At 37.0% G+C, this 21,545-nt stretch overlaps 2 protein-coding genes across 3 annotated transcripts; one reads left to right on the forward strand and one right to left on the reverse strand.

Annotated features, from left to right (window-relative positions):
* Positions 1–1,425: 1,425 nt before the first annotated feature.
* On the reverse strand, positions 1,426–10,839 carry fkbp9 (FKBP prolyl isomerase 9). Of its 2 annotated transcripts, XM_081376749.1 has the most exons (11): positions 10,378–10,839; positions 9,193–9,338; positions 6,365–6,554; positions 5,030–5,175; positions 4,752–4,941; positions 4,532–4,677; positions 3,715–3,901; positions 3,446–3,591; positions 2,725–2,772; positions 1,989–2,152; positions 1,430–1,890 (listed from the first exon to the last, which is right to left on the reverse strand). In XM_081376749.1, the coding sequence occupies exons 1-11, from the start codon at positions 10,578–10,580 to the stop codon at positions 1,714–1,716; spliced, it is 1,743 nt and encodes a 580-aa protein (XP_081232875.1). In that variant the 5' UTR covers positions 10,581–10,839; the 3' UTR covers positions 1,430–1,713. The 2 variants fall into 2 exon arrangements, with proteins under 2 accessions (XP_081232876.1, XP_081232875.1); XM_081376750.1 differs by lacking the exon at positions 2,725–2,772 and having other exon boundaries at positions 1,426–1,890.
* Positions 10,840–11,659: 820 nt separating this feature from the next.
* On the forward strand, positions 11,660–19,067 carry crtap (cartilage associated protein). Its single transcript, XM_081375628.1, has 7 exons — positions 11,660–12,193; positions 12,735–12,884; positions 16,364–16,535; positions 16,610–16,738; positions 17,480–17,625; positions 17,713–17,796; positions 18,653–19,067. The coding sequence occupies exons 1-7, from the start codon at positions 11,735–11,737 to the stop codon at positions 18,701–18,703; spliced, it is 1,191 nt and encodes a 396-aa protein (XP_081231754.1). The 5' UTR covers positions 11,660–11,734; the 3' UTR covers positions 18,704–19,067.
* The last annotated feature ends 2,478 nt before the right edge of the window (positions 19,068–21,545 follow it).

Genomic DNA, 21,545 nt, shown 5'->3' on the forward strand with positions numbered 1-21,545 from the left:
TTTTTATTCTGGATTCATGCATGAATATGGGTAAGTTTAATAAAAAAAATTTTTTTTTTGAATATTTCTGAATGGATTCAGAGTGATGATCAAAACATAGATTTTGGCTTATATACTGTTTAATGTTTGATGATCACTTTATTTTACATGTGGACAAGCTTTTATCACTCGTCTCTGCTTCTTTTTCATTTGGTACTCACATTCTGTACTCTTTCAGAAGATATGTAATACCATACCCTATCGTAACCCTACAATATAACAGTGAAAACATGGATTGCCGGAAATTGACATCATTGAGGAAAGAGATCTATAACAATAATTAAGTTCTATTTTTGGCAAATGTAAAGGCCCTGGCCCTTTCAGACCAAAAGTGACATGAATAAGCCTCAGCCTGAAGAAAGTGCAAACCTTTCATCAGTGCTGCCATAACCATCATGGGAACAGAAAAAGTGTCAATGAATGGGAGAACAACTTGCGCAACTTATTTGAAAAAGTAACGTACTAGGAAAAAAGTAATCTGATTACATACCTTGCATTACTTGTAATGCGTTATCTCAACACTGGTTACTGTGCTAAAAGCAGTAAAAAGCCTGGCTGTAGTGACTTTTGTCTGGTATATGGAAGTGATTGATTTGAAATCAATGTTCAACTAGACTTTTGTTTAATGTGTGACGTGTGGAATGTATGTGATAATAATGATGTAATGGTAATGACATTTCTCACTTTTTGGAGAAAAACCCGTACACGACTAGGACTTTCTAACACATCAAGTTATAGCTAACTTTGATCTTATAAAAATATCAAGAAATGGTTTGGTTCTGAATTCAATTTTTTGAAGAAAGCTTAGCAAGGAGGGTTTTCTAAATGCTTGACATGAAAATGTAAATACAACATGTTTTCCAAGTTTCCGAACAATTTAGTAATGCTTTTTCCTTCTTTTTTTTCATTATTGGGGACAGAAAAGGTCCATTTGTTTTCACGTTTTACTCATGTCTTTTTCTGTCAGTTCCGGTTTGGAGTCTCTATCTGCCCACACCTACTAAACACACACTGACACACGCTCAGAGGATTACAAAAACACCGGGCAGACGCAGACACTTAGACGCTCATGTTATTCTCAGGCTTTGTTCATTGAGTCGTGTAGCGACTGTTTTAGTGCTATTTCTATTTGCTAAGGCTGAAGGAACATTATCAGGAACAAATCAGAATGAACATGATCAACCATGAAGAAAACATTCAAAGTTCAAAAGCTTGCAAATATTATGCCTCGGATAACACACATATTGCATTTTAACATGTCAGTCCACAAGCTAAAACCCTAAATTATGTAACAAATGTTATTTTGAAGCTGCTCACCTTTTACCTAACTTCTGCTGGTCGCTTATGAAAAGCAATATTTCTCAAGCTGTAATAAAATAGTAATTTAAGTAACATTTTGGGGGTTGGAATGTGTTTATTAAAGGGATTTTTTTTACAAAGCAATGTTTTGCACAATTGTATCACTCAAGACTCTTACAAACACTCAAAGACATGTACAAAAATCATATATAAACACAATTATGCACATTCATACATGCACACACCTCTCAAACAAACATCTTAAGTCATCAACAGTGACACTTCACTGGCAAATCCAGTCTCTTTATACCCCGCCCACTTATTATAATATTAAACCACACAACCAATCACAACCCTGTATCCCTGAGTCCAGCCTCATAACTCATCATGAGTGACTTCATCTGCCTTGAGTTTAAACTCATCCTCTGTGATTCGTCCATCCTTGTTGCGGTCCTGGTTATCGTACATGTTCTCTATGATGCGTTTCGTTTCAAAACCTGGCGCAAGACGACCTTTGCCCTCTTCTACCTGCAGGAGGATGTAATCTGAAAACTGTATGGAAGGGACAGACAATATTAAAATGAATTTAATTAACATTTTGCAGATGTATTGGTGATACACAGCCAAACACACAGTCAAAAGCTGTATACCTCAGTGGAGTCCACTTGTGCGTCTTTGTTCTTGTCCATCTCACTGAAAAGATCAGGAGAGACTTCGTTGTTCCACACAAACATGTAGCCGTCAGGAAGACCCTCCTCCATGTCCACCATCTCAACATCAAACACCAGCACAGCACTGCCAGGGACCTCTCCATCTGAGCAAAGAAATGGTACTTAAAGTTGACAATCAAAATCGACAATTCTTGTTTTTTATGGAATATTGCAGTGATTTAACCGTGCACATCATTATTTTTTTTAATTCAAGTGTGCTCATAATCTTTAATCGAAATAACTTCCCCTCCCTCTTGCAGCATCTCTTCTCTGATGATGCGTTTACTGGCGTGAGGGCGGGGCGACCTGTCACTCACATTAGATCGACCAATAGCAACCCACAACCATCCAATTAATTCCCCATGGACAAAATCAAGTTCCGCCCTACATTTGTTCTTCACTTGGATCACAATGGGGAAGAAAAGACTAACGCATTTTCCATTTCACACCTTTAATATTCTATATTTAATATTCGGGGAAATATACAGGTTTAAACTGTGTTTCTACACATTGGTATAGAGTTGCAGTTTTTAAGGACCCCATGTGTATCCCTCTCATCATTACATAATTAAAACATTAAAATAACATAGTTGACTCACTAAATGACAGCTAATGCTTTTTTGATATCAGCACATAAATCGTTTTTTAGCTAAGTAGGTTTGTAAGAGTAATGTACTTTGATGGTGTCTGTTGGCTCCCTCTGGTGGGTCCATTTTGGCTCCCTCTGGTGGGTCACAAATTGCAATAAAAAATCACGAAGCCAAAAGCTACAGCTAAGCATTGTCCGGTTCTTAAGTAAATGATTCTTAAGAGTCGGTTCTTTTTAGTGAATAAAATACATTCGGCTGCATCTAAAATCACTTCCCTACTATATAGTAGGCAAAAAACAGTATGTGACAAAAGAAGTATGTTTGAATTCACAGCACTCATAAAAAAGTACCCGGATGACCTACTACTTCCGGCGAGATATTGAAGTGCGCATAAGATGGACACTTTACTATCCCATGAGGCCTCGGGAGAGGATTTGTGAATGACAGTGAATTGACGCAAGGTAGGTCACATGACAATGACAACAAGGCAAATGTAGTACGTCCAGATTACATTCATACTACAAACATTCATACTATATAGAACATACTTTTTAGCAATCATGAAGTAATTACTTATTCAAAATAAGTACCTACTCAAGAGAGAATATGATTTCAGACGCAGCCCATGTAGTCCCAATTCACAAAGAAATGACTCTTAAGAGTTGACTCTTTTAATGAATCGTTCAAAAAGCTTCACAAATCTACTAATTCAGTAGTCTACGGTCAAATCTTCACAAATCTACGGTCAAGTTCTTCACTGAATGAATTCAGAACTCGGAATAATAATAATATAAATGTGTGTCTTACCAACTCCCCTCTCTCCATAGGCAAGGTGAGGTGGAATGACTAGGTTGCGCTTCTCTCCAACACACATTCCTGTTAGCCCTTGTTCCATGCCTAAAACCACCTGTCCGGACCCCAGAACCACATCATACGTCTTGCCAAAGGTGTGCCTGCATTAACACACAGACACAGAGGAAAACATCAGTTTAGATAAAAACATTAATAAAATAAAATACTTGTAATGTCAACTTCAAAAAACAAATTGCTATGCAAAACTTATAACTGCAACGCACGTGGAGCTGATGTTGGTGCCATCCATGAGAGAGGCGTTGTAGTGGTATTTGACAAAATCGCCACGTTTTGCAATGTAGGTGCAATTCTCCGGCTTCACACTGGTGATCACAACTGTATCAGATGGGTTGTGGAAATCAATAATGTGGACATCAAACACCAGCACAGCTGAGCCGGGGATCTTAGTTCCTGTAGGAGGGAATAGAAGAGATTCATGCAAAGGTGAATGTTTGTTGTTGTCTTAGAGTGCCCGTATTATGCTATTTTAAAGGTTCTTGGTTTTGTTTTGGAGGTCTCCAACAGTAGGTTTACATGTATACAAAAAACACTTTAATTTTCTCATACTATGCATTGCATTATCAGCTCTTTTCTCACAGTGTCTGAAACGGTTCGATAAAGGATTCAGTCTCTCTAAACCCCGGCTTTCCGAGAGCCTGCTCTGCTCTGATTGGTCAGATGGCCCAGTCTGTTGTGACTGGTCGACTGTTAAAGTGGATGTTGGAAACGAAACACAATTACCATATCTGAATTTCACCTCTTCCTCAGCACTTGACACACAGTGATATGAACAGTAACAATGGCGTCGGTTTTACTGTATCAATTCGAGTCCAACTCCTTTCCTTTGGAAATGCATTAAAGTGTATTTGCTTTTGCAGCGCAGAAAACTCTCTTCTGGACATGTGGACAACAGTAACTCCATTTATCGAGCACTTTGATCTTTGAAACTTCGCAGACCTGTTACATTCACAAAAAGCTATATTACACACTGCATGAAAGGTAATATCCGAAAAAGCACTTTAAAGGCAGATCAACACACACCTGTGCCCTCTTCTCCATACCCCAGGTGAGGTGGGATAACAACCCTCCTGCGCTCTCCAACACACACACCCAGGAGTCCTTGGTCCATCCCTGCGATCACATAGCCTTTACCGATGTAAGTGTCATATGTGCGATTCCTTGAGTAACTGAAACATAAACACGACTGTAAGCATAAGTGCACTGCATATCACTTTTAAATGAAAGTGTCTAGGGTTTTTACCTGGAGTCAAAGAATGTGCCGTCCAGCAGGGATCCGTTATAATGATACCGCATGAAGTCTCCAGCTTGACTCTTGCGTGGGCAAGGATCTGGAAGGTGTTCCACCTGTACTGTGATTTCATCTTTGGGGTTATGAAGGTCCAGCAGAACCACATCAAACACCAGAGAGGCTTGAGCGGGTATGTCACTTCCTGTGAGAGGAGATAACGATGCTGTAATGCTAATTTTGCATGGACAAAAACTGTTAGTAGTATATATTACTAATAAAATGACTCTCACCATCCCCGTTCTCTCCATAGCCAAGGAAAGGTGGAATGGTGATGATGCGTTTTTCTCCCACACACATTCCCAAAAGCCCCTGGTCCATTCCCGCAATGAGCCAGCCAATCCCCACGTAAGTGTCATAGGTGCGCATACGCGTGTGACTGCAAATGAAAGAATCAGGAAACAAATTACATAAATCTTTATTTTTATATTCTTGAAATGTATTACATAAAATAAGCAATAATTAGAATTAGGATGAAAATGGTTTTAACCTGTTTACGTCCAAAAATGTAATATCTGAAATTATGTATTTATAATTATAAATTATGTTATATTTATTTAAAATTTTAATATATTCACATATTTAACATTTATTCCATTTATTTACATTTGTGCATTATACAACAGTTCTGGTCCTCAAATGTGATTGGTCAAGCAGCGGTCCAAGAGTGCTATTATATATTGCTTTTGTGTGTTTTGAAGAAGGGGTTTTCTATATTTTATGATGCCACAGACCCACAAATATGATCATATTATGTTCATACGAGGGAACCCCCATCCTAAAATTTAAAAGGCAGCTATATAGTTTCATGTATAAAGACCCAATTTATACTGAATAAAATAATGTTATAAGTGTAAAATATTATTTGGAAAATATTTTAAAAAATTGTCTTACGTAATTTTTTTCTACTCACTGTAGTACTGTACTGTTAGATGTTTATTATTTATATGAATCTAATAAACAAATAAACCCTTTTTCAGCGGCTCTTATTGAATGTTACAGGATTACACCAATAGGTGGCGACATCTGTATAAGTGAGTCATTTGACTCTTTTACTCCACTGATTTGAATCGGTTAATGATTAAATAAGTGTGTTTGAATTGAAGAGGAGCTGCAGAACGACTTGAAAGCATACGGACCCGTCTGTTCGTAACTTTAATGTCTTACACCGATCGGTTTGCACAGCGCCGCTTCAAGTCGAACACACCTATTTAATAATTAACCAATTCGTACAAAAACACTGAATGATTTAGGAACATTTGCTACATAAACTGTATGTGTATGTGAAGAATTCACATTTGCCATCTGAAATTTTCTTCTAGAATGATCATTTTTATCAAGCTCGTGTATTTAAGTTCAGTAATTTCACTTAAATGACAATTAACAGGTAATTTTCATTGCCATTTAAGAGAAATAACTGAACTTAAATACACGAGCTTGATAAAAAATGATCATTCTAGAAGAAAATTTCAGATGGCACTTAGAGGCTTTTGCATCTGAACTCTTCATGTGTATGTATATATGTATATCTATTTTTTATTTATTTTTGTGAGGTCTACATGACTCACCTGGAGTCGAACAGCGTGCCATCGAGCAGAGTACCGTTGTAGTGGTACCGGATATAATCAGACACTTCCACAGTGCGGTTACAGCTCTCTGGCTTGAAGTAGGTCTTTATCTGCACCTTGTCCTCTGGGTTCCAAATGTCCAACATCAGCACATCAAAGTGAAGGGTGGAATCTGCGGGGATGATGTCACCTGACAGGGCATGACAAAAAAATAAATAAATACTTTGAGGAATAAAATCAAACAAGCTTTGCAGCTTTGAAACCTAGACCATCTATTTAAAGCGCGACTCTAAAGCACGACAATAAATGCTTTAGTCTTTGTGTTCACTATAAAGACTTCATTATTAGTTTTCGTTTGCCAGGGTAAGTGTGCCACCCTGTGTATTGTGTAGCTTATGTTTCACGGGAAGAGCTTTTGTGATGATGAGATAGTCTTACATCAGAAGAATTTCTAAAGGATCATCATGTGACACTGAAAACTGACTCCTGAAAAATCAGCTTCGCATCACAGGAATAAATCATATACTGTAACGGTCACCAGCTGGAGTGCCTTTGAGAGCCACCAGAGGGCACTCCACACCAGACTATTATCACTCCCTCACAAACTACATTTCCCAGAACTCACTGCCCGGACTCATCATCACTGATTGCATTCACCTGTGTCTCATTACCCTGTTAGTCTCAGCCTATTTATACCATGTTCACTCATTCACTCTCTGTGAAGTTTTGTATGTTGTTGCACTGCATTTCTGAGCGGTTTCCCTGGTTTCATGTCTCTTGGTTTTGTGGATTTTTTTGCCTGTTCCGTGGATTACTCTTTTGCCTCTGACCCCTGCCTGTTTTGTTTGTTTGTTTGTTTGTTTGTTTGTTTGTTTGTTCGGACGGACGGACGGCCTACCTGTGTTTTGACCTATTGCCTGTATATTGGATTACGTGTCTGGATTGCCTCTTAATTAAAGCTGCATTTGGATCTCAACCTTCGTGTCTCGGAACAGTTTGTAACATATACATTAAAGTATTACCGAACATGAGCTAAAACTGAGAAATAAATTGTTTACAGTACTTATTCATCTTTGTTAATGCTAGTTAAGCAAAATACAGTTGTTCATTGTTTGTTCATGTTAGTTCACAATGCATTGACTTGCATTAACAAATACAACTTTTAATTTTAATAATGTATTAGTAAATTATGAAATTAACATAAACTAAGATTAAAAAATGCGGTAGAAGTTGTTCATTCATTCTTAGTTCACCTTAAAGGAGAACTCCGGTCAATTTTAACATTGAGCTCATTTTATTGTACATTTGGCGTGCTGTCAATACAGAGAACAACTACAAAAATCGGTGTTGCCTACACCGAGTTATTCTATTTTTAAAATTTGCACCCTGTTGACTTCAATAGGGCAAGTACTAAACCTGCTTTTAGGCTCTTAACATCCTTGATGTGTCATTACAAGTGCCCAGAAAATGTGAGTGATTCCTTCTGAGTGAACACGAGTGAATCTGACTGCAGTAGATGTGAAAGATATGTATAAAAATGATGTTATTTAAGCCAGCGCAAATACCTGTTTACATCCTGTTTTTCGGTTGAAGTCCAAAGTAATCGATTGCCGAGTTCACGCGCGTGATCATAGGTAACTAAACCTATGCGCGTGAACTCGGCAATTGACTACTTTGGACTTCAACCGAAAAACAGGATGTAAACACAGGTATTTGCGCTGGCTTAAATAACATCATTTTTATACATATCTTTCACATCTACTGCAGTCAGATTCACTCGTGTTCACTCAGAAGGAATCACTCACATTAGCTGTGCACTTGTAATGACACATCAAGGATGTTAAGAGGCTAAAAGCAGGTTTAGTACTTGCCCTATTGAAGTCAACAGGGTGCAAATTTTAAAAATAGAATAACTCGGTGTAGGCAACACCGATTTTTGTCGTTGTTCTCTGTATTGACAGCACTCCAAATGTACAAAAAAATGAGCTCAATGTTAAAATTGACCGGAGTTCTCCTTTAATGTTAACTAATAAAACCTTATTGTAAATTACATTACATTTTGAAACACAGTAAAAGCTAAAAGTGATGTCTGGAGGGGATATTTGTTTGTATTTTAATTACCCTACAAGTTTGATTAAACCATCAAAATATGAGGAAAATATTTAATATATATATTTTAAATATGTTAAAAATGAGGGAAGAACAAAACACTAAACTTGGTTAAGGTATTTATCTGATGAAAGGTTTTATTTTACTATGCAAAAAAAAAAAGGGAAAAAAAGCATTGACAACAACAAAATCAGTTATTAATATTTTGTTGTTTCTCTTGTTTTGCATGTGTTCATAATTTCTTTGTATGACAGCCTGACCAAAAATTATGTCCCCTCAATTTGGCCTGTTTCATTGTGTTATAAAAAAAAAAAAAAAAAAAAAAAAAACCACAACTGACTCTGGTATATGTGCAGTTAATTCTTCACATCTGTTTGTGTTTCATGCAGCTGAATTGGCCAGACATGCACACACCATCTCCACAACTAGTTCTGACAAGTGCACATGGTTCAACATTCCTCTTCGGATCACTTCCCTTGGGAATTCACACCCCCATCCGTTCAACTTCCCCCCTTTCTCTCTCTCCACCCGAGATCCCATGCTCCCGTGACTCAGCAGGAGTGCAGGAGAATCATGGGAATTGTAGGTCTCTGTAAGTTTGTGCCTATTCACATGCAAATGTGCTGATGGCATCTACGCCGACAGACATCTAAATGACAAATAACTGCATTCATGCATGAAGTGGTAAACAGAGAACTGTGATTTTAAAGTGTGTTTACCATAGCCGTCCTTTCCGTAGGCAAGCTGGGGAGGGATTTTGATCATCCATCGTTCATTTACACACATGCCCACTAAAGCTTTGTCCATCCCAGCGATCAGCTTCTTCTGGCCAACAAACACATTATAGCTGGTGCCACGGTCATAACTGCAAACACACACATAAACAAACATGTATTATACCACAAAAAGACTTTTCTTAATAATCATTTTGGTGTTCTTTTTAAGTAAAAACATCCTTAGAATCTGGATATCTATTCTTGAGAAGCATACTTTTATAAGAGAGAATTTATTTTAAGATGACGTAGTTACATTGTACCTACTCAAATAAGTGCTGAGTAATATTAATTAACTACATGTATTTACTATAGAGTTATGGTAAGGGTTTGGTTTAGGGTTAGTTACTTGTAATTATGCATAATTTACTGTTATTACTACTGTAGTAACGTAACTATGTCACCTTAAAATAAAGTGTTATAGAATTTATATTTCTTGATCAGTTGGCAAATTTTATTTTATTGCATTAAATGTATATCCAACAAATGAGGTTTATGCTTAAAACAATATTTTTAATTTTACTATTTGCCATTGGGCTGACAATTAACTTACTTTAGGATATATTCTCTAAAAAGTCTTATCTCACAGAAAAGTTTGTTTACACTTTTCATGTGTATTATATATATATATATATAATTTAAGTTGAAATGACTTAAACATCCAAGTTGATTGCACTTAAAAAAATTAAGGCAAGAGTTTTTTTTTACAGTATTATATATATTGTATATAAACATACTATATATATATTACACTTTATTTACACTTTTCATGTAAATGTACCTTTAAAAATATGTAAATTATCTTGCTCGTAATTCATTCATTCATTCACTCACTCACTCATTCATTCACTCACTTACACATTCCTTCCTTGGTTCACTCAGACACGTATTCATTCACTCACTCATGCATTCATTCTATAGACTATTGCAATTTTCAAATGTAAACTTGTCTTAAATCAATTGTAAATGCGTAGGATGTGCTTTGCAGAAGTAAATGTTCACTATGGTAGGCCTGTGAATCACACAGATCTGCTCTGCCTGCGTGGCTGGAGTAAACCTAAACGCAAATGGCTTCAGGCCAGGTGAGAAGATGAAGAACAATGGAGGGCAAACATGCATTTTGGCACTAACCTGGAGTCAAACTTCTTGCCATCAGGGAACATGCCGATGTAATGATAACGAACAAAGTCTCCTGACTTGACCAGGCGGTCACAGCGTTCCGGAGTGAACGTCTTCTCTATTACGATGTCATCTAACGGTACCGGCGGCGGGTTGCACGCCACGAACGTTACTAGGACAGCCAGGAGAATCATTTGCACCGTTAATCGTATCATCTTCCGTTGTTTTTTGCTAAGGACTGGTTTGCTGCGTTCACGCGCTGCAGCAGAGTCTCCTCGATACCTCTCGCGCACTGTAGAAGAAACGGGGAGTGTGTAGACGTGGTGGACGGATCCTCAAACTCACTCTAACTACTTCTTCTTTTGCCCCCGGTGTCACTTTACATGGAGAACGCGCAGGAAAGGGCTCCGTTTTGCAGGGAAAAGCGGAAACGCAGGCCTGGAGGCTGGAATGTTTTCTACGTGGCACAGAGATGGGCGGCTCGCGCTTTAAGAGGCTGTAATTATTGAGGGACCAGAATGCAGCGCAACAGGCGTTTCACATCAGATTCTCACATCCCCCCCTCCCTTATTACTGTGAAGCAGTTTTTTTTTTTGGATAAATGTAATGTTATAAAATATCAGGAACAACATAAAATGTCTCGTTTCACTTTAGGAAGTTTTATTTTAAGTTTTCCCCCCACTTGTTTAACCTATTAAATCCCAATCAATCACATTTTTTTACAAAAATAAGTGGGCACATAATGTGTACAGAGCAATGAAACAAACATTTTTTTTTTCCACAAAAGTTAGTGAAACGATGTTCACTAACCATATGGCCTAGTTGCTCAATAAGACCAATAGAAAGTTGCAAACAATGTTTGTGTGTGGTCCTGGTAACCTCTTATGGTAATAAAATGTCTGAAATCCTTGTCCTTGTGGGGACATTTGTGGGTCCCCATGAGGAAAACTGCTTATAAATCATAATAAGTGATGTTTTTGAAAATGTAAAAATGCAGAACGTTTTTTTTTGTGATAGGTATGTTTAGTGTAAGGGGAGAGAATATACAGTTTGTGCAGTATAACAATCATTATGTCTATGGAAAGTCCACATATAACATGGTGTGTGTGTGAGAGAGTGTGCGACTATTTACAGCAAGCAGTATGTGAACTATGTGTAAAATAAACTCTTTTAGACCCTAAAGTAAATATTGGCCACAGATGTTACCGAAGGGTTTAGATTAATAAATATTTGTTAGTAAATCACTGTAGTGTGTTTTCAGCTGCATGGGGGAAGGGAGCGCGCTGACGGATTTTGGGGACGTGGAGAGTCTGCGGGCGGGTCTTGTTCTCTCCCAACCCTGTGTACTTTAGGATTCCCATACGTGACCATGGCCTCCTCATCGCACTGCCTGAGGCTCGCATTTATTTTATTCTGCTTTTCTTTTTGCGTTCTTGCGCAGTATGAGAAATACAACTTTCGTAGTTTCCCACGGCACGAGCTCATGCCCTTGGACTCTGCGTATCGACACGCGTTAGACCAGTACAGTGAGGAGAAGTGGCCCGAGAGCGTGGAGTTTCTGGAGGTGAGTCTCCGGTTGTACCGACTGCTCAGGGACAGCGAGGCCTTCTGTAACCTGAACTGCAGCACGGTACGACTCGACGACGAGACCCGCTTCAGCGACTTCCCCGAGCTCCACGCGTTCGGTAACGTGATGAGGCGAGCGCAGTGTCTGAAGCGATGCAAACAGGGGTTACCTGCCTTCAGACAGACGCTCCCCAGCAGAGAAACCATCGAGGAGTTTGAGAAACGGGAACCTTACAAGTACCTGCAGTTTGCTTACTTCAAAGTAAGCCATTAACGTTCACTCATTGCATCTGTATTCATGAACAATACGAGAATGAGGTTAAAAGTTGGTGCTTTGTAATACCATAGTATAAAATAATAGGACTGTAGAGAATGTCACCATGGTATTTACACTGGTATTTATAACATGGTAGGACCATGGTATTTTTGTAGTTTCTTAGTTGTGTAGGTATATCAGATGGTAATACCATGTACTGAATCATGTAGGCTAACATAGTATATCAAAATACATGGCATTTAAAAGTACTTAAAAGAATATTACCATGGGACATGAGCAAATATCCATGATATTAACATGATACCAAGTGTATACACATGGTATTACCATTGTATTTGTAATACTTTTTTTGGTGTGTATATGGTATAACATAATAATAGTAATACCATGGTACTGAATGTTTACCTTATGTACCATGGTAAATTTTCAAAGTGCATGGTATTCCAAAGTACTCAAAGGAATAGTAGGCGTATACTATGGTCTATTTACTATGTCTGACAAAATGTATTATTATAAATTATTCCAGAGTGAAAATTTGGCCAAAGCTGTATCTGCAGCGCACACGTTCCTGCTTAAGCATCCTGATGACGAGATGATGCAGAGGAACATGAACTATTACAAGAGCTTACCTGGAGCAGAGGAACATATGAAAGATCTGGAGACCAAATCATATGAGGTGAGACCCCACATATAAAACAGCGATCAAGTCCTCATATTAAAGTCGGCATGAAACAGAAGTTGCGATAATCTTTTCTATTGTGACGTGTATATTCGAGTGAAATGGCTTGTCGAACAAGAACAAATGTAGGGCGGGACTTGATTTTGTCCATGGGGAGTTTATTGGATGGTTGTGGGTTGCTATTGGTCGATCTCATATGAGTGACAGGTTGCCCCGCCCTCACGCCAGTAAACACATCATCAGAGAAGAGAAGAGTTGTTGCTGCAAGAGGGAGGGGAAGTTATTTTATTTAAACATTACTAGGAACATTATTTTAAAAATAAATAATGATGTGCACGGATAAATCATTTATAATAAATGCTGCAATACCCCTTAAAATAACAAGAATTGTCCAATTTGATTTCATGGTGACTTTAGTCCACTTGTTGATGCAGGTTAAGATCTGCTGCCATTAAAGAAAAAGAGTGTTAAACCAGATACTAAGAAATACTAAAATTCAAGTTAAAGCAACACACTGACTTTTTGGGAGCTTATTCCCAAAATATATACGTGCCGTAACTCTGTCTGACGCATCCACCCCTAGCCTAGTTTAGCACAAACACTGGAGGTAAATGGCTCCAGCTAGCATACTGCTCCCAATAAGTGACAAAATAACCCCAACATTTTCATATTTACATGTTGTGATTTGTATAGTCAGAGCGTGTACAAATAACAAGGTCACATGAGACACAGACATCCTCTAACCGTATACATTCTGGGAACTATATTCTCAGAAGGCGAAGCACTGCTACTTGGGCGGAGTGATTTACCCCAACTCTCTGCTCCTCACCATGGGGCTTCTCAGGTGCTGCGAGCAGAGATGTATAGTAACGAAGTAGAATTACTTCACTACTGTACTTAAGTACTAAAAGGCTGTATCTGTACTTTTCTAGAGTATTATTTTTTTCTCCTACTTCCACTTTTACTTAAGTACATATTTTCGGCGAGTGTAATACTTTTACTCCGATACTTTTTTTATGTGCTGCATCGTTACTCGTTACAATTATAAAAATGTTACGAATCATTCCAAACCCACATTATCACTGCCAGAGCGGTAGATGGCTCTGTCACCAGGTTTGATGAAGCAAGCCCAGCGAATCAAACGATCAAGAAGACCGCGCGTGCTCCCGTTCTGCCTTTCGCTCTGCGCCTGCCTCCAGTGAGAACACTTGAGCTTTGTTCAGTTGTTTCGAGATGGAAGAACCAGAACTTCGAGTGATCGTGGCGGTGAGGGTGAGGGTGAGGAAGGAGACCACTCCTGGCCCTACTAGTCCATGTTTTCATTTGTCGGAGTGAAAGACAATTCATATAGATTGAAGTGCGTAACTGTTAGCTGTCATGAGGACGCCGATGCACTGAATAGTTTAAAGTTAGGCTACTATTATATGTAATGTTATTACCTTGACAAACTATACATCATACATCATTAAAATGATATAAGACTCAAGTTTCAGTATTTGAGCACTATTTTATTCTGAGAAACTTATAGGGACAGTTATGTCTTAATTTATGTCAGTTATATATATCAGGAAAAAATAGTCGATACCTTTAATATGAATTATGAGCGTCAGCCGCACCCATTCAGAAAAAAAAAAAAAAACTCATGTGCGGTCGTCATGAAAGCGCTTGACCAAACAACGTCCCTCAGGGCTTTTAGCTCAAAAATGTGCAGATTTTGATAGATTGATAGATTTCATAGGTTTACGTTAGATTTCTATAGAGAGGAATAATATTTATTTAAATTATTATAACCAAAATGGGCCGATGTAATCATTATGAGCGCTGGATACTCTGATGTAGCCTACTGTGTTTTCAGTCCATACTGGCAGCCTGAGGGCGCCCTATGCACATTAGACCATATATGGAACACATGAAGAAGAGCCATTCCAGGAACTCCCTGACATAAACAAAGCTTCCAGAGATCGCTGTTACATGCTGGTAAATACACAATAAGCTGTAGAGAAAAAAGGCACAAGCAGGGAAGAGAAGAGAGGGATGCTTTAGAGGGGGAAGGGACACATTTGATCTGTTTTTCTCAGTGTGTTAAGGTGTTCTTGAACATTCATGTCCTTTTACTGCTGCTTCAGCCAAATTAATTGTGTGTCCTAAACATTTGAAATAATATAAACAATATGATGTTCAAACTTTTGACTCTTTTCTTTAATAACTTCATAACACAATACTTGTACTTTTACTTTCAGTACTTGAGTAGTAAATTTTTAAATAAACTACTTGCAATACTTAAGTACAAAAAATGTTGAATACTTCAGTACTTCTACTTAAGTATTTTGCTTAAAGAGCACTTCAACTTCTACTCAAGTCACTTTTTTGATAGAGCACTTGTACTTTTACTCAAGTCTGGGTCTCTAGTACTTTATACATCTCTGGCTGCGAGCAAATCACTCCACCCAAGTAGCAGTGCTTCACCTTCTGAGAATATAGTTCCCAGAATGTATACGGTTAGAGGATGTCTGTGTCTCATTTGACCTTGTTATTCGTACACGCTCTGACTATACAAATCACAACATGTAAATAGGAAAATGTTGGCGTTATTTTGTCACTTATTGGGAGCAGTATGCTAGCTGGAGCCGTTTACCTCCAGTCTTTGTGCTAAGCTAGGCTAGCGGTGGGTGCGTCAGACAGAGTTACGGCACGCACGGAGATGAGAAGGGTATGTGTGGACTTCTCTAACTCTGGGGGATACGGTGAATAAACTAAAGTCCCAAAAAGTCGGCGTGTTCCTTTAATTTTCAAATTCAACTTTTCATTCAGATATGCTAATAATAGTATTTATAATGGGAAAAATGCATTACCTTAGAAATATACAAAACCAAAAAACTTAGGGTCAGTAAGATTAATTAATACTGTACTTTTATTCAGCAAGGATGCATTAAATGTATCAAAAAACTTATCAATAAAGACTGCAAGTAACTGTTTATGGCTTTAATAACTAGTGCAGTTATAAAATAAACACTATTCTCTCGCTCTAACTCTTCCTCCAACCATTTGTTTTTCTTTCTTTTTTGTATAATGTTACAAAAGTTTTCTATTTAAAAAAAAGAAAACTTTCTCTTCATTAAAGAATCCTGAAAAAAAAGTATCATGGTTTCCACACAAATATTAAGCCACACAAGCTTTCATCATTGATATTAATAATAATAATAATAAATGTTTCCTGAGCAGCAAATCATCATATTAGAATGATCTCTGAAGGGACATGTGACCCTGAAGACTGGAGTGATGATTTAAAACTGTACATTTAAAAATCTCACCAACCCCATTCTTTTAAACACTAAAATGCATTATCTATAAAACCGTAATATATGTCTAAATATGTGCAATCCAAGCTCAGGGAAATGCACACAATTGTGATATGCCTGTTGAATGTAATCAGTGTTGTACAGTCGCACTCATGCTTCATGGTTCTTCTCCTCCAGTCTCTGTTCATTCGGGCCGTGCGGGCGTATAACGGAGATAACTTCAGATCATCCGTGTCAGATATGGAGTTGGCAATGAGAGACTTCTTCAAGGTGTATGACGAGTGCATCGCAGCGTCAGAGGGATCCAGACAGATCAGAGACTTTAAAGACTTTTACCCGTCCATCGCAGGTTGGCTCTCGTCCTCTCTGCCCTTGCCATCCTTCAGCTGAAACGCTTCAACATGCCTGTTTCTCTTCCTGCAGATCATTACACTGAGGTTCTGGAGAGGAAGGTTCGCTGTGAGAGCGAGCTCACGCCGGTCGTTGGTGGATTTGTTGTTGAGAAATTTGTGGCAACCATGTACCACTATCTCCAGTTTGCTTATTATAAACGTAAGTCTCACAACATAATTCACTCATGAACACCCATGAATGTGAAAAACTGACATATGAAACACATTCTACCGTTTAAAACTTTGGGGTCGGTATGAATATTTAATGTTTTTAATGAAAGATGTCTCTAATGCTTACCAAGACTGCATTTATTTGATCAAAAACATAAAGTGAAACAGTAATATTGTGAAATATAGCTACAGATATTATATTTTGGCAACACACTAAGATTTTCTTTTTAACACTAGTTATCATGAACTAACAATAAAAATACTTCTACAGCATTTATTAATAATAGCTAATGTTAATTTGAACATTTTTAAGATCAAACGTTGTATCTGTTGACATTAGTTAATGCACTATGAACAAACATGGACATTTTATTCCTGTGATCAAAGCTGGATTTTCAGCATCATTACTCCAGTCTTCAGAGTCACATGATCCTTCAGAAATCATTCTAATATGATGATTTGCTGCTCAAGAAACATTTCTGATTATTATCAATGTTGAAAACAGTTTTTTAGGATTCTTTGATGAATAGAAAGTTATTTTAAAAGCATTTATTTTAATATATATATTTTTTGTAACATTATAAATGGATTCACTATCACTTTTGATCAACGAAATGCATTCTTGCTGAATATAAGGATTAGTTTTCTTTTTATAAAACCTTACTGACCCCAAACTTTTGATAGACAGTCAGTGTGTATATAAATGTTTCTCTCCTTCATTCTCGTTCAGTGAATGATCTGAAGAACGCAGTGCCGTGTGTGGCCAGCTATATGCTCTTTGACCCCAGTGATGAGGTGATGAAGAGTAATGTGGACTATTATCGTTACCACAGAGAGAAATTTGGCCTCAGTGATGAGGACTTCTTTCCTAGAGTGGTAGGTGTCTCACATCATGAGAAACAATGAATAAAACTTACCTTTTAATGTTAGGAGTTGTACTGATAATGCACACTCACGTGACAGGAAGCAGTTCGGTACCACAATCAGACGACGCTTCAGATGCAGATGCTGGAGTTCGCCAAACAGAAGTTCCTGCCGGATGATGAGGTGAGAGCCGAGAGTATTTGGTTGGCTTGTTGTTTTACAAATATTAATAGTCCTGACTGAATATATTGCTCGTTTTGTCCACTTGGGTGCGCACTGTGCTCACTGATTCACCGAGAGCAGCGACACTCCGCCCTCTAGTGGCTGATCAATCAAAGCCTTTAAATGATTATCAGTGTTTTAGCATCGAGATACTATTGTGGGTATTTTTTTAATACTTGAAATTATTTTTTTCCCGTTTTCATTTTAATTTTAGTTAAAGTTGTAGGAATTTTGTCTATTTTTGGCATTTTTATTAGTTACTTTTAATATGTTTTTATTCAGTTTTATTTAAATTTTTGTCTCAGCTATTTTAGTACGTCAAGTTAAAACTAAATTAAAATGAGAAATGTTGCTTTAGCAATTAGCTAAATAAAAAAAAAGTTTAAAGCCTTTATATATAATGCTTATAAAAGTATTTTAATGCATTAATTATGCCTTGTAATCCACCTTATAATGCATCGTATGGTCTCATGAATAATTGTAACCACAACATTATAATACTTATTTATTTATTGTCATGAAAGTAACACTTTAGAAAGTATATACTTTATATATATACTTTAGTAAGTATAATGCATTAAACACAGGGCAAACAACCAATTTCAGAAGTATATTATAATGCATTTTAACTTTGGTTACAATTATTTATGAAAGAATAATTATGAATGCACATAATATAAAAGTTTTAATTAAAGTGTTCAGTTAACATTTATTTTATTTCAAGTAACTGTTTATGGCTTTAATAACTAGTGCAGTTATAAAATAAACACTATTCTCTCGCTCTAACTCTTCCTCCAACCATTTGTTTTTCTTTCAGGATGAAGTCTTAGAGTTTCTTGATGAATTTCTTGATTCAGAGGATAACTAAAAGATAAAAGAAAAAGGCCATAAAGGTATTCTCAATGTATTTATTTAGGGGTTGGTGATTGGAGGTGATTTTGTTTACTGAACTCTGTACTAAAATATGTACTTATATATAACATGTAAGTACAGATTTTACACATGCACCACAAGCCAGAAAATAATAAATCTGAATCTCAGTCCTTGTCAACTTACTGTATGTAAGAGAAAGCAATGTTGTGTTTTTATTTTGTTGGTTGGATTGTTTTAATAAAGATTGTTTTATATTAATCTGATCCAGTTGAAATATCGTGTTAAGGAAGATGTCCATGTTGACTTAAGAACCAGTTAAACACTGAAAATGTTGTATTTTTGCGTAATAAATAATGTGGAAGAAAATGCTTACACTCAAAACTTTTGTAATGCCTTGGAATAATGGTTAAATTTATCAATAATTTTCTATATCTATATAGTTTTATATACTATTATATTTATATATAGTATATAGTTTATATATACTATTATATTTATATACTACTATAGTACAGGAACACTATAACATTTGGCCCTCTGGTGTTTAAAAACAAAACTGCATGCATTTTGCAGAAGAACATTGTTTTGGTTGTGCTTCGATTGTGCGGATGCTTATAAAATATTCACTATATAGAGATATAACCAGTTCAGATGGAAAGGATCTCAAGCTGACTAACTTTAAGATCTTGAGCTTAGCAATTGTTTGGCTATGCCAAGCCTCACACAATCTGTACCAAATGTTAACACTAATATGTAGTCGATATCTTCACTTGGCAAAATATGTGTAAAATGGTGTTATGTAGAAGAAATCAAACAAACTTGTCTGTTTTGAAAGGCTGAGCCAGTAATGCCTTCCCAAGAGTCTAAAGAGACATTCAGACTAAATTTAATAGCAAAAGACTAAACACTGGATTTTAATAGTGCATGTGGACGGTCATTTTTAATCCAGCCTCGCTCCACATCTCTCGTTCCTCATCCCCCACCCCTTCTTTTCTTTTCTCTGTGGGTTTTTCCTACTATGGTGTGATAAACTGCACAGATACTCCATGTTCAAACACATTTAAACAAGTCTCTGTTCTCCCGCTGTGTAAGTGTTTGAATGCAGGAGTGTTTCGGAGTGTTTCGTGGTCTAAAAACAATCTCTTTTGTGGTATTTTCTGCTCTTACACACATACAGAGACTCCTGGCAACACTATGCAAATGTTTGCAGTCTTATTTTAGGAAGGAAATGTTTTTTAAGCTCCCGCAGCAAATGTCGACACCAAGGAACACTAAAGCCGACATTTCCCCCCAAAGTAATTTATTGGTTAATGTTCAGTTAGTTTTCCACAGCTATGTTTAGTCTGATACCCTCGTGTCACATCTAATCGTTACAGTGTAATGTTACCAAGCAGTTTTAGCTTGAAATGGAATTGAAATGATCACAGATTAATAGAATAAATCTCACAGCTCCATATCACAATAATAAACACTTTACAAAAACAACATCAGAGCAAATAAAATAGTTCCAATGGCCGCATTTACCCCATGAATCTGTTTTTTTTTTCCACCGTATAGATTGAAATATAACAGGGTTCAACTAAAAGTAAAAACCAGCACAGTATAGCCAACCGCAGCTGGTTTTCCTGCTCTAAAATTGAGCTGGTTTTACACTCTGCATTAAGACTGGAAAAGAGAGCAAGTGTTTTTGTATGAGAAATTGCTGTGATGTTCATCTTTGGATAAAAGCGTCCGCTTAATGACTAAATGTAAAGATCGTACTAGATTCTTTACTGAACAGAGATGTCACAGGGTATATTCTACAATAAAAGCTAACATCAGCTGAAAGGAAATTTAAAAAAGCAACAATCAACATTCAAAAACACCCAAACAGTTAGACAATGTTAATTTCGTCAGCCGATCTTTAACAGATACTTGCAAATGACCCTGCAAAGTTCAAATAAAGATGTACTCCAATTCTAATCAAATCAAACTAGTAAAAAAAAAATGCAACCCTTGCTCTAACAACTCCTAGAAATAAATGGCTTCACTACACTTTATTAACTATTAACTGGCAAAAGGAAAAATAGCATACAGCATACTATATATATGTTTGACTTCAGTAAGACAACTGAAATTAAAAGTTACTGTATCTGATTTGTGTTTGTTTTGTTTTAATTAACTAGTTCTAAAATAAAGTTTTTACATTTATAATACACGTGATATAAATATGCCTCATAAACGTAACTGGAGATAAAAAATGACTTAAGACTTAAAACATGGCCAGAAAGGTTTGCACTGACCATCAATGAGACATTTGGGAAATTGTACATATAAAATAGTCTGCTATAATATAACTGTTATAGCACTGAAACTCAGCAAGCTGTTAATGTGTTGACAGCCAATCAGAATCCTCCATCAGTTCCTCCAAGCAGAATGTCTCACCTGTGTGTGAGAGTGAATCTTTCTGAGCTCAACCCCAAGAAACTCACTTATTTATAGAAAAACCTTTTGAAATGAACAAATGCGTATTGTATTCTAAATTTAGGGAAGAATTCTATTTATTCTGAGCCAATCAGAATTCACCCTCAGTTTCTCTGACCAGAATGTCTCACCTGTCTGTGAGCTAGAAACTTTCAATAGCGCGCACAGAATGCTAAGTTCAACCACACTCTCTTTTGACTGACTCTTTCTTTCTGTCCTTTTTCTCTCTCTCTCTCACACACACACACTAAAATAGGCTAAAGTCACAATGATTCTTTCACACACGCTCACTCACTAATGGACAAAGCAATAATCACACACAAATCTGTTAACAAGGACAGACGGGCACCACGCACACACATGCACCGACCCGC

The sequence above is a fragment of the Scardinius erythrophthalmus genome (assembly GCF_964197995.2).
Source record: "Scardinius erythrophthalmus genome assembly, chromosome: 10".
NCBI classification, from domain to species: domain Eukaryota; kingdom Metazoa; phylum Chordata; class Actinopteri; order Cypriniformes; family Leuciscidae; genus Scardinius; species Scardinius erythrophthalmus.

Coding starts and splice junctions, on each gene's coding strand:
- fkbp9 (XM_081376749.1), bottom strand. CDS start 10,580: ATGATACGATTAACGGTGCAAATGATTCTCCTGGCTGTCCTAGTAACG. Junction 6,555..9,192: donor CTACGGAAAGGACGGCTATG/GTAAACACACTT, acceptor ATGCCCTGTCAG/GTGACATCATCCCCGCAGAT. Junction 3,902..4,531: donor GTATGGAGAAGAGGGCACAG/GTGTGTGTTGAT, acceptor TCCCTCCTACAG/GAACTAAGATCCCCGGCTCA.
- crtap (XM_081375628.1), top strand. CDS start 11,735: ATGGCCTCCTCATCGCACTGCCTGAGGCTCGCATTTATTTTATTCTGC. Junction 17,626..17,712: donor AGGACTTCTTTCCTAGAGTG/GTAGGTGTCTCA, acceptor CTCACGTGACAG/GAAGCAGTTCGGTACCACAA. Junction 17,797..18,652: donor AGTTCCTGCCGGATGATGAG/GTGAGAGCCGAG, acceptor TTTTTCTTTCAG/GATGAAGTCTTAGAGTTTCT.